The sequence below is a fragment of the Agelaius tricolor genome, unplaced genomic scaffold (assembly GCF_023055355.1).
Source record: "Agelaius tricolor isolate 1412-34295 unplaced genomic scaffold, bAgeTri1.0.p SCAF_4, whole genome shotgun sequence".
NCBI classification, from domain to species: Eukaryota; Metazoa; Chordata; class Aves; order Passeriformes; family Icteridae; genus Agelaius; species Agelaius tricolor.
In genome coordinates, this window is record NW_027269264.1 from 8,852,407 (window position 1) to 8,870,539 (window position 18,133).

Genomic DNA, 18,133 nt, shown 5'->3' on the forward strand with positions numbered 1-18,133 from the left:
ACAGCATGACAAATTTATTCTCTGTTTAGCACAACTTCCCCAGGTCAATATCATAGAATCAAAAAATAATTTGAGCTGAAGGGACCTTTTTAGGGTCATCTAGTTCCAAGCTCACCCCTTTGGACAGGGACACCTTCATTTAGACCAGGCTGCTCCATCCAGCCTGGCTTTGAACACTTCCAGGTATGAGGCATCAACAGCTTCTCTGGGTAACCTGTTCTAGTGGTTTACCTCCCTCATTATGAAAAATTCCTTCCTTATATCTAATCTAAATTGGCCCTCCTGTTGTTTCAAGCCATTACCCCTTATTCGGTCACTACATACCCTTGACAAAAGTCCCTCTTCAACTTTCTTGTAGCCCCTTTAGGAACTGGAAGGTGCTATAAGGTCTCCCTGGAGTCATCTCTTCCTCATGCTGAACAATACCAACTCTCACAGTCTTTCCTCATTGGAGAGGTGCTCCAGCATCTCTCCAATCATCTAGGTAGCCTCTCATGGACCTGTTTCTACAGGTCGATTTCCTTCCTGTGTCAGGACCCCAGAGCTGGATGGAGGGTTCCTCTCTCACCAGACCAGAGGGGTAGAATCCCCTCCCTTGCCCTGCTGGCTGCACTGCTTTGGATGCAGCACAGGATACAGATTTCTCTGGGCAGCAGAAATCTGTACTAGAAAAGCTGTCAAAGACTGAGCATCAGCTGAATATCACCCAGCAAGAGAGAGGACAATCCTGTAATTTGGAGTGGGCCAAGAGGAACTGTAAGCGTTTCCCTCCGTTTGTTTTGCTGTCTGGGCTATAGTCAGTGAGCTGTTATTTAAACTTCTATAGAGGATGCCATTTTCACTGTGCTGGAAAGACTCAAAGCACTGCAGCATAGTGAGTGATGTGTCATAAATACTTGGCAATGGGTCTTCTTTGCATGGTATTTCCCATTTACAGCATTGGCCTTCTGCAAGCTGTTTCTCTTCTCAAAATCCATTTGCACACACAGCAAATTGCCTTCCTGATAAGGTCTGCTCTTTGAGAACCAGGGAAGGAGTGAAAGGACTTTTTCAAGGCAGCACAAAGGATTGTCCCTGCTGCTGAGATAGGCTGCTTCCTCTCTCTATTTTTTGTGCTTTTCTCAAAGCTAAATTCTGTTGCCTTATTTGGTTCTTACATACTCAAAACCTTCGTTAGCATCTAGGACATGATTGACCTCAATTTTGCCAGACTAGATAAGTTCCTTTCTAGCAAGAGCAGTTGTTTTATTTGAAATTGCATTGTCATAAAGAGATGCTGCATGAATCCCCACCAAGTGGAGTCAAAGAAAACATTGCTATCACCTCCAAGGCCTTATATTGCTAAAATGCCTTTTTTTTCTTTTTCAAATTATATTTCAAGCATAGTTTTTCTTAGTGCAAAACTTTCAGTATTTTTATTTCTGCTTGCAATATATTCCAGCTATGAAACCTTAGCTGCAAAGTCATGTTTGACATATAATTCCATACTTACACATAGATATAAAATGCTTTTAGAGGCAGAAAATTCTTATGTTTCTCTGGGAAGAAACTCCATCTGTGTTACAGCTGCCTCATTGAGGTGTCTGGGCTACCCCACAGTGTTTAATATGACAAACAGCCACCTATCTTTAGACAGTGAATCAGAACACTATCCATTCACTGGTGGGTAGATTTTGATTCACCCAGAATATTCTCAAGTTTAAAAAAACAATATGTCTACTTGTTCTACACCTTTATTGCATGAATTTACTACAAGGAAAATATTATGCAGCAAATACCCCGATTTTGGTAGAATGTTGCTTTGCATATGGATCAAAGGCAGCATGAAAGCTGGTCCTCAAAATTCAGGCTTCTCCTACTGCTTTTTCTCAGAGTACCAAAAGGCTGAGATTCAGGGGAGGAAAGAGGTGCTATTTTCACCTTTCAATCTTTGGTGGAAGTCAGAGGAATGGAGAAATACTAGGGAAAATGGAACTGGAGCCCTGTATGACCAGCTGTCCTCTGAAGGACACCAGCCCTTGGGCTCACACCTTTGTATTGGAAAGGCAGCTGTAGCTCTGTGCCCTGGGGATGCCAGGCAGAAAAATATTTCATTTCTGCTTTCTGACACTGGGCCTGACCTCAGTGCAGAAAGTCACGTCAAGTCACAGAATTTGAATCCAGATTTGATTCTGAGTTTCGCAAAAGTTTGCAGAAACCAGGATCTTGCAGTTTGTGATTTTAAAGAATATTTCTACCTGGCATGTGAACCTTGCTGATCTAAACAGAAGCTTCTCTCAGTGCTGGTGATTGTTGAGCTATATTGGCCTTTGGCTGGTGCATCAGATCCATAATGAAAGCACAAATGTTCCTAGTATAAAACTAAGAGCCTTGAGACAAATGTCCCATAAAATGAATGTGTGAATTGGCTTCATTTCTATCACATACCTCTTTAACTTTGTTCAAAGGATTCATTTTGGCAATGTGCAGCAGGATGAACTGACTTTACTGACCTGCACGTTTATGCAATATTTGCTTTAATGCTCGTTGCAACGTTTCCAGAAGGTTTCATTTCTCCATTATGTAACTGCAAATTATCTGGGCTGGCACATGAAAGGGTGGCGGCAGTGGAAGACTGGTTGGGTGTGGTGAGTGTCAATGTGCTGTCAAGATACTTCAGTCCCCAGAGTGGTTGCTTGCATTGAAAGCAGAGGAAGACCTCCTCCCTTGCCCAGAGCACTGCAGAGACACACGCAAAGACTGCAGTCAGCACTGCGACCTTTTGACCTTCCTTATCTAAGACTATACCCCTTCCTTCCCATCAGAGAACATTTGCAAGCTGACCGGCACTAAACATTAGGTCTCTCTATGTAAATACAAAATATACTTGTATCAAAATCAGGAAAATAGATGTGATGAATAAAAGAAATCAATTATTCTTCCTGTTTCAGCTGGAAAAAATGTTAGTGTTTCCCTTCTCCTTACCCTGAACTTAAAAAATAAAGGGAAACGCCTATTATTTGCCAATTGTTCATTATAGGAGAGCTGAATTTCCCTCCAACTATGCACATTTGAACAGCTAAAACTGTGACACTCTGCTAGAAGATATTTTAATTAGGCTTGTATCTCTCATTCTCAAAGAAACTTTCACCTCTGTGTATTTCTGGCAGTCCTATTGATCAAAAGCAGCAATTTTGAGTGATTTAAATCTGACCTCATTTATCTAGCGGTGCCAACTTGCTCTTTTTTCTTGCATAAGTTGCTTTGTGCCATGGGCCTTGTCAGTGTCTGTTAGGGCTTCAAATATTTAATGTGATTGACTCTGAAATCATTAGTCCAAATTCATAAAACAGCTGCAAAAAAATACCGCAAATGTTCAAAGTACTACCATCTCCTATAACTGACGTCATACCTGCTTTACATCAGTTCATGTGTACTAAATCCATGTAAGGGAGATTGAGGAAACACTATTAAACTGACAATCTTATCATCCACCAATTCTGTTGCCAGAAGAGCACCATATTGAGGCATTTATGTGCATGTCTAACTATACACGGATTGATCTACTTTGGCAACCTATGGTTTTCCTTGGGCTTCTACAACACCTCTTGAAAGAAATTCAACATGTTTGCAAGATGCACTGCCTTTTCTAAGAAGAGCAAATTCCATCTGTTTGTTTCATAAAAAATAAATCCTCAAGTCCTATTGTAACAGAGTACTTAATCTGTGTTCATCCAATTTTGCACGAATGCTGTGCATGGCACCAGCCAGAGAAACCCTGAGCACTGGGTGACACAGCTTACCTGGTGATTTGATTGGCCACATCAAATTCTGCAGTAAAATTTTTTTCCATTTGATTTTTTTTTTTTTTTTTTTTTAGGTAAAGTAGGAGCGGCACTGGACCTCATACTGATCAATTCCTTCCCTCTGGTGGGCAACTCTGAGACATCACTTATATGTGTCACTTCCAAATGGCATTCCCGTGAGTCTATCACGATAGGCCGGGACCAGGAGGATGTAGCAAACCAGCACCGGGAGCCACTGGAAGTTAATGAAGATTCCAAGAGAGCAGCAGCCAAAACAGTGGTGTGGAAGAGGGAACAGGCCAGTGAAACTATTGGAGCATATTACTGTGAAGGGAAACTCAAGCATGAGGTGACAAGGATACATACCATGAAGATGCCACTGGGAGGTACAGTATAGTGGTCAGATCTGAACTTGCCATGGCACTGCTTACTGAGTGGCAGCTCCCCCTGGCTGACACAAGTGGGCACAAACAGGGTCCCAGGCAGGCAAGGCAGTCCTGAGTCAATAAAAATGGACTTGGTTCAGGGCCTTTTTTTTTTTCTGCAGTGCAGAGAAACTGGTTGGTACTAGGTGCTAGTCATTTCCTTGTGGAAGTTAGTCAGACATCTTTAAGTATTCTGCCTGCATCTGGCTACTGCCAGGAACACGAAGTCAGCAGTTAAAGTGGCCTCACTGACCCCATGGAATAATATATGTGACAACTCCTCCACTGGGTTTCTTGCATGCCAGATGCTTGATTTCAAATAGGCTTCTATTTTTAAAGTTTGACAGGTCTGAGATGTAGATAGCTAAGCATCACTTTTCTATCTGTCTTAAGTAAATGGGCAACCTGAGCCCAGAAAATAATTGCCTTGCCTAAGGTTTAGTAAAACCACAGATCAGCAACTGGATCTTCATTGTCTGTGTCAGTGTGGGGAAAAAAAAAAAAAGAGGCATCCCTCTCAGCACTGGAAAGGAAGCCCAGAGAAGTTTTCCACAATCTGAGAAGGTTATTCACAAAAATCCACTACAGATTTCACTATTCATTTGATTTTGGTTTTAGGCTATGCACAATAGTAAAAGCAAATGTGCAGGGATATAGTGGGACAAGAAGGTGAGATTTCTAAGGTCTATTACATTGTATTTACATATGTCCAAAATTTCTCTTGTTTCTGGACATCATTAGACTTCTGGGACAATTTCCAAAGGAGAGGTCACCATCAACTACAGAAAGGCACAAGAAATTTTGAGTAATTTTCTGCAGCAAATCACATTTTCAAATCTGAAGATAATTTAAAATAGATTTTAATGTACTGTAATGTTTTGAGCCATGGCAACTGGTCTGTAAGGATGTTTGACAATTTTGATCTTTATAAGATTTTAGTAAGAGCAATTTTTGTTGTGGGTATCTTCTGAAATTACATAACAAATTTATAAAAGGAGATTTTTTTCATTTGTAAGAGCTGCAGCTAGTGCCCATTATTGTTTCTTTGAACATGGGTAGGTTGGAAACAAGCTAAGTAGGATATATACATTTTTCTTTGGTTTATGTTTTCTCTGACCAAATGTGGTCTTTGAAGGGTTGGATTGGTCACCAAGAAAGATCTGCAGCTGCAAACTGACAACTCCATTGTATCAAAAGAGGGTGCAGTGAGGAGGAGATAAGATAACAGTCCATGGAATGTCACTGTGACCCTGCCTGTGGCAGTCTGCCAGCAAGCTGAGCACATTTCTAGCTGTTGTAGAGCAACATACATGGGAGGAAGAATGTCTTCTGAATTGATCAGCTCTTTCCATTTGGCATCTGTGGGCCTAGGAGCAGAGAACTTTAAGTAATCAAATTATGAAGTCTTCTTATGTGACAGATGTTGCTCTAAACAGAAGCAGCATTCACACCAGTAGTTGGTAGGTTTCTTGGATTAATTTCTAGGTTTGAGTACCTTTCTCAGATTTTCTCTGCAAAAGTTTTCAATAACAAATTTCAAGATAGCAAATCTTCAGTGAAAGTATATAATCTAATCAGATTAAATGGGTGAGAGAGAGGTACATCAGAAATTCTCATAGCTATTAAAGTGCACAGAAAGTGGAGAAAGGGGTTAAGGAAAGATTGTTGGGTTTGAGAAAACATATGTATCTGGAAAACAGACCTTTTTCCACTTAACTGTTGTTAACTTCATAATTTTTAAAGGCAGAATATATTTTTCAACAGTAAAAATTGAGTTCAAAATGTGTAGTTTCCCATTGGAGACACCAAAGTCAAAGGAAGAAGCAGCACTTCTGGAAACCCAGCCACTGTTTTGCATCCTTCTGGCAAGAGGCTGGTGAAACACTCACTGAGTGAGTGTAATCATTTTGGTAGCCCTACTGACTCAGTGGGAACTGCCATCTCCCTGATTGTATACCTATTATCAAATATGAACATATAGTGAAGAATTTTGCTGTGTAATATGGAAACAGGTTCATTTTCTTGATTTATTTTACCATCTGCTATTCTGAAAGTAACAAGTCCATTCTCCTGAATTCTTTATACTGAAACATTATACTTACAAATGTAATATTCATACATGCAATGAGAGGGAACACTTTATGCTTTATCTTCTTATGGGGAGTGATCCTTATTCTGTATAAGTACACATTTCTAGAATAAAACACCACAGAGTATTCTCCTTCTAGTCAAATACAATTTATTCAATTTCTCTACACAATAAATGTTTATTTTAATATATCTGATTGAGTTTTCCCCACAGAAACTCAACCACAGACCTGTAAAAGGGACAATAATGGAAATGCTAGTAGTAGAGTATTATGGCATTTGTCCTGCAGCTCAGTTCGTTATGTCTCTATAAGGAATTGGCACACTTGAGATGTGAAATTATGTAATACAAGTCACAATCTAAAAATACGTTGGAGCTGAGCCCAACAGGGAGTGTGCATTCCTTTCCATTGCAACAATACCCTGTAGAAAAGTCTTGTGGTTTAGCCTAACATGCAAAGAAAAGTAGATGGGAATAAAAAAGTTCAATATCTTGTTAAAACAATTAGCATTGTCTCACTAAATTTGGTCCAAAAAGGACTGCAACTAAACCCCTTAGGATCATTTGTAGTTAACAATTTATTTTTTGCAAAAGCTGTAGAATTATTTTTTTCTTAAATAGGTAATGATTTTTCACTATGCATTTGTTACTAATAAATAACTTCTAACTGGGGAGCTGACAGTAAGCTGGAATTGCTTTCAGTTTTTTTTTTGTTGCCTGTTTCTAATGAAAACTTAGTTCATTATTCTATATTAGAATTTTCTGTTTCTCTAAAATGTAAGTGGAGATACCAATGTTTAGGTAAAATGACAAAAGCTTGTACTTGATGTGTATATAGCTTACAAAGGAATGAAAATGTGTGGCAGAGTCTCAGAACATAACCACTAGAACTGTGCAGGGGATGGAAATTCCATTCTGCAAAGAATTGTGTATTTTCAGTAGTTGTCTTGTTTCCAATGATAAATAAAACATTAAAATGTCAAAACTGTCAAGGAATTAATATCCTAGGAGAGAAGTTGGCTTGGATTGATAAAAATGTCTTCCTTCTTGCTCAGATTTTCTTTCTTTATTTTACATCATGTGTTACAAACATTTTTATTTTTAACTTAAAATTCTATTTTGTAATGAAAGTATCAAAGTGTTCTTTCTTTTATTGCAAGAATATCATCCTTTTTACTCCCTCAGATTTTGAAAAATAATGTTGTGGAGGTACTGACAATATCTGCCTCATACAAACTTTGATATAGAATCTGTCTGCTCATTTTTTACAACTCTGTTACATATAAAATATGACAGAAAGTTACTTTATAATTTTTTCTCTGCTTTCTGATTCTATCTCTGTTTCTTCCCCACCAAATTTTAGCCAGCTACAAGGTCCAAATTCTTTTTCTCCAACTGTTGGTATGAACCAAAGGATATTTTATGGACAGTTTTGTAAAAACGAACCAAGAAAGGAGGCATGATTCTCGATAAAGGACAATTTTTTTGTTAATAAGTTGTCTAACAGTTTATATTAACTGTTCCTTATATGCTCCTTAACAAAATATTTGCTGTGAAATAAATATTTGCTCTGAAAATATTTGCTGTGAAATGGAACCTCTGAAAATGCAGAGGTGTCTAGGAGCACGAATGGGTATTCAAGGATTCCTTTCAGCTAAACTCGGGTGGGTCTTATGTCAGAGTAGTCCCACTCACCTGGCTAGGGAGGCAGGTGGCAGCAGAAGGATAAACAAAGATAGATGGAGTTACATGGAGGAACTTGCATAGGAGGAACCCTTAAGGCTAAAAAATTCAAAATTTAGAAAGAGCAAAGGGATTGGTTTAAATCAATACATCATTCCCCTGAGTGCTCTAAAAGGGAGAGTACAGAGGTATCAAATTCTCTGTCAGGTAAGGAGCTTGATAGTTAAGAAGTCAATTTGGCTAATTCTAGAAGCGGTTTTTTCCCCATAGGACATATAAATGACAGTATGGCATAAACCCTCAGAGCTAGAAATGGCCTGAAAACTTGAATTTGTCCTCAAAACACTTCACAACTTTTCCTTTGGATTTTCCAAGTAAATGAAAGGAAGCATCCTTAACTTCTAACTTGTTTCAATGTAATTTGGTAATTAAAATTACCATTTCACTAGTTTCATTAAAACTGCCATTTCAAGAAAGAGCTATTATTTCTTGAGTTTCTTCTGTCCCTTCCCCAGTTATCTTCTGATGTACTGATAAGAATTGGACAGAAATGTTGGGAAAATCATTTTATCTACTGCTTTCTTTTCGTTTAAATCAAGATCTACAAACAAATGTAGAAAAGTTCCTTTCTGTTTAAGCAGGAAAATGAACTTCAATTTCCCTGCTGGAAAACTGGCTGATCTACACCAGTCTCTCACACAGAATTTTCATTAAGCCATATTTTCAGGTGAGACTATTTTGGTAAAAGTCCCACAGCCTGTGAATATGATTTTTTTCCTTTGGTTCTTAGTGCAATCCAACATGCTCTGTATTTCCAGCATTTGGTGAACTAACACAAACACAGACCTACTACATCTACCTCACCTTCTCCCAGCCCTGCATGATTGTGGTCTCCTGAACTATCTCACACTTCTGCATTATAAAGCTTAAGTAGAAGAGAACTTAAATCACCTTAGGTATTTATTTGCCAGTGACAGCTTGTTCCCTACAATACAATTTCCAGTACTTTTTCCAGTCTGCTTCAAAAATGTCTTAAGAGAGGAAGAAACAGCCAGTTGGAGTTCCTAGTTAGAAACTGTTTCCAGTTAGCCAGAAGCCAATTATTTTTTTCATGCCTCAGGTTCTAGTGGCAGTCTGTTGTTTCGGGGTATAGGCAAGTTCTCTGTCTTTGCCAAAGCATAGATTGAGGCTGCTGATGATAAAGAATCACTTTATGCTCTAATGAAATTGAGGTGTCAAAATCTGAGTGAGGCTCATGCTGCAAACCATTCTCAGCTATCAGGCAAGAGACCACATAGAGACAGTAACTGCTATTTATCACATACTTCTGTTTTCAGCTTCATTCCATCCAGTGGCATTAACTGTTACAGCAAATAAGGGAGAGCATGTGAACATCTCCTTCATCAGAATGGCATCAAAAGAGGAAGATGCAGTGATCTACAAGAATGGTATGGAATCTTGTCTTTTCTCTTTCTGCTATAATTGTTTTAGTTGAGGGCCAAGTAAGTCTTTGAAAGTTATGGCTGCTGATTCCCATGCTGTGCAGCATCTGCCTGTAGCAGGCATCATTCCTCATACATTTAATGTCTCCTAAAGGGGTGAATTTCCATATCCAATATGTTGGTCTGACCCAATATGTTCTGTCTGTTTCTCTTCCACCAAAATTCCCAAACCTCTGTTTATATCTCTGCTTTGTTTTTTGTTTTAATTTTTTATTTCCTTCTACATCCCTTGATATATTTGCCTGATTGTTTTTAGGTTGTTTGTTTGTTTTTCTTTCTGGGCCGCTGCAAAAGCCCAGTTAGAGTATCTTTCATTGCATTTCTACAGTTCTTCAAGTGATACTTTGTGTTCTTCAGAAGGTTTTTTGAGGCCATTTACCTTCTACGATGCCGTTCAAGCTAAGAAATTAATCACCAGTACTCTGCTATTAGAAAGAAAAAATTGTAAACAAAATCTAGTCCTTGTTTCATTCAACTACAAGAGTTAGTCCGGTTGTAAATTTTGTAATTTTGTAACACCAACTCTTCTATCTAGCAAGGCACCTAAACCACATGTAATCACTGTTCAGCTGTGTGTTGCTCCTGCTTGATACTGAGAAATTTGTGCAGGTTGCACTCTACCTTCTGTAGAAAAATACAAAAATAGAGGTCACTATAACTCACAGTGCCTTCATAATCAAATTGTTAAACCACAACAAATTATGATTGTGGAAAGCACATGTAATGTTGTGCTCCAACTTTGACAGTCTAGCTTACAGTGAGCCATGAGGAAACAGGGAGGTAAATAGAGCAGGATGAGGTAAGGAAGTGACAGCACACTGCCAAAGAACTCATGTAGTGAGTCAGCCTCAACCCCAGTTAATGATTACCTGGAGCATTTCAACAGGCTGGAAGAGTTAAATAGATAAAAGGTGTCTTTTAAAGAGGCAATAGGTAAAATAGCCTTTCACAAATACCTGTTTCTTTGGACTTCAGAGACTCAGCTGTGTCAGGGCACAGCAGACAAGTTTGCCATCACTTGTCATTACAGGGTCCCTAGGAAAATTTTGTGATCTCCTGTCACCAGTTTCTCAGAAAAAAACCAGATGAGATATTGGAGCAAGACTGCTAACATCATGGTACTTCCTTAGCTGCGATTCCATCTGGAAATTCAGCAAAAAATCTCAGAATGCCTCTAGACAGTAGGTCAAGTTTTTCAGCTGAGGTTGATGTTGAAACAACATTTCTGAGAAGTCCTGATACAGCAGCTGGAAAAGAAAAGTCTTCTACTATATTTAGCTGTTGCAGTCTTTCACTTCAGTTGTTTCGAGTACTGCATCCCCCTTACAGAATCTCACAATGGCTGTCTAGACAAAGAAAAGGTTCTGCTAAACAGGGTTGCTTTAAGACATTGGCATAACATCTTGGAAAACAAGTCATAAGAATCGAGCCTTGCTTAGCAGCCTGTAAGCATAAGCCTTTCTTAATGCTTTGTTGTCAAGTTTGTTATGCAGCTTTTAACTCAAAAGATACTAGAAAATGCCCCACAGTTTCAAAACAAATTACTTTAATTATTTCTTGTTTTGATTTAGCCCTGTTTTCATGGAGAATGAACTGTCATGGACTAAAGTGACCCACAGTCTTTCAGCTGCTTTGGTTATGACCCTCAGCAAAGTTTTATGTTTCTAGGCTCCCTGAAATTTGACAACAGTCAAACTGACAGTATGTATAGTCACAGACAGCAGAGGTCCTGCCTGATGCTGTTTACCTTCTTACTAATTTAAGAAAAGTGAAAAAAGGAAAAAAAAGAGAAAAAAGTTGTTGCATTTTCAGTGTGACTGTAAGGGAATGTAGAAGATGAGGACAATTTGATTCATGAGAGTACCATTGGTAGTACTCATTCAGCCATTTGAGCTTGTGAATCAGAACTGGATCAGACTGTCTGGGTTGTTAATGTGAGCAAGTTGGGATTTGCAGCCAGGAGAAGTCCAGAGGGAGACCTCTAGGGCAGCCTTTCAGTGCTAATGGGAGCTGAGGGAAACCTAGAGAGGGACTTTTGACAGTGACAATGGGGAATGGCTTTAATCTGAATAAAGGGTGTGTTTAGATCAGGTACAAGAAAGAAATTTTTGTATGTGAGTGTAGTAAATTGCTGGAACAGGCTGTCCATAGAAGTGTTGGTTACTCCATCCACTGGAAGTGTTCAAGGCCAGGCTGGATGGGGCCCTGTGCAACCTGATCTAGTGAAGGTGTCCCTGCCCATGGCAGGGGGTTCGAAACTGGATGATCTTTCAGGCTCCTTCCAACCTAAACTATTTTAGTGAGTGTCGTATGGACATGCAGTAGTCATAAAATCACAGTTGTGCTGTGTGGGTGTATTGGTGGATGACTTTGCTTATACAGTGTGGATGAGCATGTGCACAAATATTTTAGTGAGATCTAGCTGGACCTGGCATCAACCTACTGCAGCAGCCTTGCTCTAACAGACTGGAGTGGAAAGACTCCTGGGGGTCCTGAAGTTCAATGGATGCAGCTTCTCTTTGACAGCAACCAGTGTTCAAATGTTGTTACTTGTTGACCAAGAGCGATGGAAGAAGACCAAATTGCCTTATTTAGCAAACATGTATGACTAAGCACAGCAATCTTAAAATAAAATAAAAATGGTCTTTGGTGAAAAAACCTGGAAGAAACAGAAGTGTGTTAAATCTGGGAGGAAAAGATAAAGATATGCTGAGTTCTTCCTGCTTTTGTCTCCTAAGTAAATCTTTGTGCTAGTCAGACTGAATTAGACCTGGTTGGCATTTGCTCTTCAATTCCAGCCACCCTAGAAGCCTTTTGGATTGTTATCCCTTATTTCAGAGAAGACCAAGAAACAAAACATAACCACTTGTAACCACTAAGCTCAAAGCTGAGTGTGAAGTTGTTTGTCCTGTTTATCTACTAAATCGTGTCAAGATGTCTCTTCCTTTTTACTTGCACTTCTCCAATTAGGAAAACCAGTGTAGCTAGAATTTTCAGAAAATTCATAATTAATTTAAAAAAAGATTCTGCTGCTTAGCTTCCCCCAACTGTCCTTCAGTTACCAATGCAAGCTCATGTATTTATTTAGAGGGTGAATGACATTTGTCTGTGGTATCTGTGTGCTCCTTCCTCAGGCTCCTTCATCCACTCTGTGCCCAGGCACGAAGTGCCAGGAGAACTGGAAGTCTCCTATCCTCAAGTTCAACCACAGGATGCAGGGGTTTACTCTGCCAGATATATAGGAGGAAACCTTTTCACTTCTGCTTACACGAGGCTTATTGTAAGACGTAAGTTCTATTAATGGGTGGTGATGATTAATAGTCAAAATTAATCTGAAATGAAACATATTGTGCACAAATAAGGACCAAAATATTTCTTGACATTTGCTGCTATCAGATAATGTCAGAAGAAAGTTTTGTACCAAGGGCCTTTGGCACAAGCTGATATTGATGTCAACAGCTGAGAGAAAAAACAAACACCCCATCAGATTTAAGTTGAGCTCATCTTAGCTATTGCCAGGACAGTTAATTCTTTTTCAGCATCTCAGCTTTTCAAACACCGTGAGTTAATAAAAGAGATAATTCTTCACCGGATCTCCATGTTCTCTATGGTGGGTTATATCCATACCTCACTTATCCTAGGGTTCATCATCTTTAGCATACATTATTATAACTTCACAAACTACCTTAGTTTTAATTAGCCCTTAAGGTTCACTTCCTACTGGCTGAAAGAATGAGTTGGGATATTTTCCAACAAACATTTTACATAATTTGCTATTCAGCTGCTGTGTCCATCAGATATAAAGAAAATTATATTCTGTTAACTTGGACAGAAATATAAATTTGATGTGAAAAAATTGATAGCTGTTCAAATATCTTACATTTTTGATGTAAGATATTTGTGATGGTAATACACATTTATTCATGAACATCCACACGATAGTTCCAGGAGTTGTGAATAAATAAATGTAATGCCCCAAATTTGGATTTTGAAGTCACTGCTACCTTACTAAAAACAGTGGTCCAGTTGGCTGGCATGTAGGGTTCCATATAGCTTGTACTTTTATGTATTTTACTCTTTGCTCCAAAAAGAATATTATGATTTGAAGGGTTACTGAATAAGAAGACAATGAATATATCATTATATTTTTCCATAAAAGGATGTGAAGCTGAGAAATGGGGCCCTTCCTGTAGCTTCCACTGCCCTTCCTGCACAAACAATGGCATTTGTCATGAAGATACTGGGGAATGCATCTGTCCTCCAGGATTTATGGGAAAAACATGTGAGAAAGGTAAGTTAATAATATTTTCAGTGATTGCTTATTAATTTGTTCTCAGTAAAAGAAATTGGCATGTTATTGAGGGAAGCATCATATGGAGTACCTAGTTTTATTCTTGAAAGCTGCAGCATTTACAGCTGGTGCTAGAGACAGGACAGAGTTGGGTGAGATGAATCCTGAATTCTGTTCTGGCTGTTCTTGCAGCTGTGATTTAATTTCTCTCTTTCTCTCTTCACCCAGTAGAGATTATTTTGCTAGGGATGATGAATGTTTCCAACACTTCTTGATCAATATGCACTTGGACAGTATGCTACCTAATATCTCCTAGGCTCCTTTTCTCACAAAAGGCTGGACCAGATGATCTTTGGAGGTCACTTCCAATCTGGGCTGTGCTACAACTCCCTTGAAATGAGTATGCTCAGTGCTGCTGACTAACTTAAATGCATAGTGGTACAGGACACCTTAAGAATACATTGGCACTAGGAAATATGCTAGAGATTCCCTGGCTGCTTCTGAAGAAGCTGCTAATGTGCTCAGAGGGTGCTTTGTCTCTGTAGGGACATCAACAGTGTATATATTTTTGTGCAAATCTGTGTGTGTGGCAAGTAATCTGGATTCTGGAAAAATTAGGGTTGACATCACATTGTTTTGACTTCTCCAAGCATCTTTTGGCTTCATTGCTAAATATGTATCCTTTTATTTGACTGAATTGCAGTGCTGAAAATACTAGAACTAAGCTGTTGGAATAGTTGGCATTAAAACACTCCAGCATAGCACTGCTCTTATCATCGAAGCAAAACCTTGACATCAGCAGTTTCATGTGCATTCACCACTAAGAATATTTGTGTTTCATGGCACTGCTTGTCCATTTTACATTAGAAAGACTCATAAACACATTTTATTGCTGAATCTGTGTCCCCATAGATCTAAAGCAAGGGTACTTGGCTGACAGATCCTCACAGTGAGAAAATTGTTTCTGCTGCCTGTACTCGACTATTAGAACAGCTGTGGCTTAAGTTGTCGTGGTTGTTAATATATTTGAATGATCAAAGTGCTATTTTTAATTTAAATTCATGTTTTCTCTTGTCTAGTGCAGTATCATAAGAAGCACTAGCTCTTTCATGGACAATGCCATTGGGTTATTCTTTCCTTCTCTCCCTTCAACAGCTTGTGGAGCCAACACTTTTGGCAAAACATGTGAAGAGACCTGTAAAGAAAATTATGGCTGCAGAAACTTTATGTTCTGTCTACCAGATCCATATGGTTGTTCTTGTGCCACAGGATGGATGGGACTGGAATGTGATAAAGGTATAGTGAAAAAAAAAAAAAGAATGGGAGGATCCTTAATAGAAGGGAACCAAAGAGAAGAGTAATAGATGATATATTTTACAGTCATGTGAAAAGTTTTTTTCTGTAATGAGAATGAAAAATACTGGAAGACATTTTCCATTTTCTAGCACTTTTGCACTAACTGCAACATATGTATTTGCAGAATGCAAACCTGGGTTTTATGGGTCAGATTGCAAACTCAAATGTAATTGCCACAATCGAGGAACATGCGACAGATTTAAGGGCTGCATCTGCTCCTTCGGATGGCATGGTCCACAATGTGAAAAAAAAGGTAAAGTAAGGTATTAAATGGTTGTTCCCAGTGTAACTAAAACAGATCTTAATGCTGGTACAGCATTACCATTCCAGGCTGGTATTCTTGCTCCACCCACTACTTTCCAGGAGCACAGACACTTCTGTACAGCTGCATTGTAATGCAGTATTCTTAGCCTCTGACCTATATGTTGCATTTATCAGGATGACATCATTAGATTTTCAAGCTTTACTCTATAGGACTTAATTGATCTTAACATTAATCCTTGACAGAAGCTGCACATCAAGCTTTTTGTATAAACTCATGGTATTTTATCATTACCTACCTCTTGGTTGGCTGCATACATGCCTATACCACAAGCTTCATGACCTGAAAATGATGACTGAGACACTAAGACAACACCAAAGTTTAAAACTTCTCTGTCTCGCTGGGAGAAAGTTAAGTTTACAAAGCTGAACACATCTTGTCTCATTGGATTCAGACAAGGTATTCTATAAGATGCACTCAGCATTTATTATTTTAGCTAGATAAATAAAGTGACAAATTCACTGCTGGTTTGTGAAACTTTTCAAGAACAAAACCAAATAGAGAAATAAGGCTCTGATCCAACCAGCCAAATTATACTGTTATGATCTGTCTGGTCTTACAAACAGTCAAAATAGAGAGCAAGGAGGTACTGTACATTCAGAACAAAATGTGTGCATGATTTTGCCATGGCTAGACTGTTTGTGCTTAAAATGTCAACAACAAGGAGAGGAGAGGGATCAGAAAAAGAAAGACGAGTGAACACAGGGCTTGTTCCTTCTCACATTATATATAAAGAGATGTAAAAATGTTGTCTTTGAGAAGCATGATTCTTGCATATGCCCACATGAGGGAAGGCAGAACCAGACACCTACACTGTCGCGCACCTAAACCTGTCTTTTAAAATGTCTGTTAGAAGGGTGACATTATACTATATATCTTCTGTAGGGTCAGCAGATCTTTCACCTCAGATAGTGAACTTACTAGATCCTGTGGAACTCAATTCTGGCGTCGAGTTCAAACCATTTTGTATAGCAACAGGGATGCCGCTTCCTAAATCTGAAGAATTCAAACTCTTGAAGCAAGATGGAACTGTTCTGAGGGTAGGCTCCTGATCAATTGCTTTCTGCTATTTCTAATGTTTATATTGACTTTATCTGTAGTTAATGCATACTATGGTTTTCAAGCATAATATGAAATTTTGGTATTCTGGAGTACCCCATGAACTTCTCAGCACATATGAAAATATGAAGTTGACCATTATAGATGCTTTTTATAGATATCACTAAACTCAAAGCATCATTGGAATACTTGAAAATGCCCATATTTTTCAGGTCTGTACATCTTTTTTTCATTTCAGCCTGATGAAATTTCTACCAGTAATCGTTCTGAAGCCATGTTTAGAATTAATCGAGTCCTGCCTGGTGATACAGGAACTTGGGTTTGCAGTGTGCAGACAGTAGCAGGAATGGCAGAGAAACCATTTCAAGTTACAGTCAAAGGTAAAAGCTTTCTTCAAGTGTCCTTGTCTCTCTAATTTTAAGGACAGCTTTATACTTTAGCATGTCTGAGCTTTCTCTGCACTGCTGGAAAATGCCTGAATAAATATTTACAGTTAGAATATGAACAGAAATCCATTATAAGTAACATACTAATTATGTATATTGAAAGAATAAGTGTGATGATAAGATTTAGAAGTACACCCAAGTTTTTTTTTAAATATCATAACTGTCAGCTTTAGCGCATAAAACCCCATCTATTTTATGTGAGTTTTGAAGAGCATCTTTCATTTTCCTACAGATCTAGGAATAACAAGAGTCTTACTGATATAGGGAGCTAAAACATTAGTTTAATACATGCATTCTTGTTCAGTTCCTCCTGTGCCACAATATGCCCCGAGGCTGACAGACAGAGGACATAATTTTCTCATAATTGATATCAATGCTGAGTTACACAATGGAGATGGACCTGTTGTGTCAACAAAACTTCTGTACAAGCCAGCAAAACGTTATCAGTCCTGGATGTCTGTGGAAGGTAAGAGGATATTCTTTAATTCCCTTAAAGACAAACTTTACCTACCAACTGAAACATCATGTGTTTCTGTTCTTGATTAGCCTCAAAAGACTCAACAATGTATAGAAATTTTGTGACTGGATGTGTGACTGTTTATCACTACACATGATGTTCACGTGGACGTGTTACACCAACGGTTGTTGAAAGTGTATATTCACTTCAGGAACAAAAGGTTTTCCCCTCCTTCCTTAGGATTAAGTGCACTCAGTATTGGGCCCAGCTGTTTTAAACTTCCATGTAAATGGAAGATTTTCAAAAGCAGTATGGAGACATGCTGGGGCATCTACCATCTTGCATTGTGTTCATTGTAGCCCTAGTGAGACAAATAACTTACCAAAATATTTATCAGTAATGGTATAGGCAAAATGAAACCTGCTTATGAGTTGGATGACCTCCTCCAGCTATGCTTTCAAATTTTATGCACAGCCTAAAATACTACAGAAAACATTCCAGGACCTGTAACAACTATTGTTACTAAATCAGTATAACCCAAGATCTGTGTACAGAAAGGACATTGACTAAGCAACCAGTATTGTTTTGTCCTGAAAGAATGGCAGGTGAAGCAACCTTTGGACGGGGTTGGAGCTCAAATTAAAAAGTTATATTATACTTCTAATTAGTTTATCCTACTGAATCAAGAACAACAACAAAAAAAGGAGTCTGTGTATCT

The 18,133-nt window shown here is 38.6% G+C and overlaps 1 protein-coding gene across 3 annotated transcripts in view; it reads left to right on the forward strand.

Moving 5' to 3' along the window:
• TEK (TEK receptor tyrosine kinase) overlaps positions 1–18,133 on the forward strand; it is a 46,471-nt gene that overhangs the window by 15,741 nt on the left and 12,597 nt on the right. For all 3 annotated transcript variants that reach the window (XM_071424509.1, XM_071424507.1, XM_071424510.1), the window contains 9 exons: positions 3,860–4,171; positions 9,320–9,430; positions 12,619–12,771; positions 13,644–13,775; positions 14,931–15,071; positions 15,256–15,384; positions 16,339–16,493; positions 16,751–16,892; positions 17,263–17,424. In XM_071424509.1, the coding sequence (XP_071280610.1) occupies positions 3,860–4,171; positions 9,320–9,430; positions 12,619–12,771; positions 13,644–13,775; positions 14,931–15,071; positions 15,256–15,384; positions 16,339–16,493; positions 16,751–16,892; positions 17,263–17,424 (1,437 nt within the window). The remainder of the gene's footprint in view (positions 1–3,859; positions 4,172–9,319; positions 9,431–12,618; positions 12,772–13,643; positions 13,776–14,930; positions 15,072–15,255; positions 15,385–16,338; positions 16,494–16,750; positions 16,893–17,262; positions 17,425–18,133) is intronic.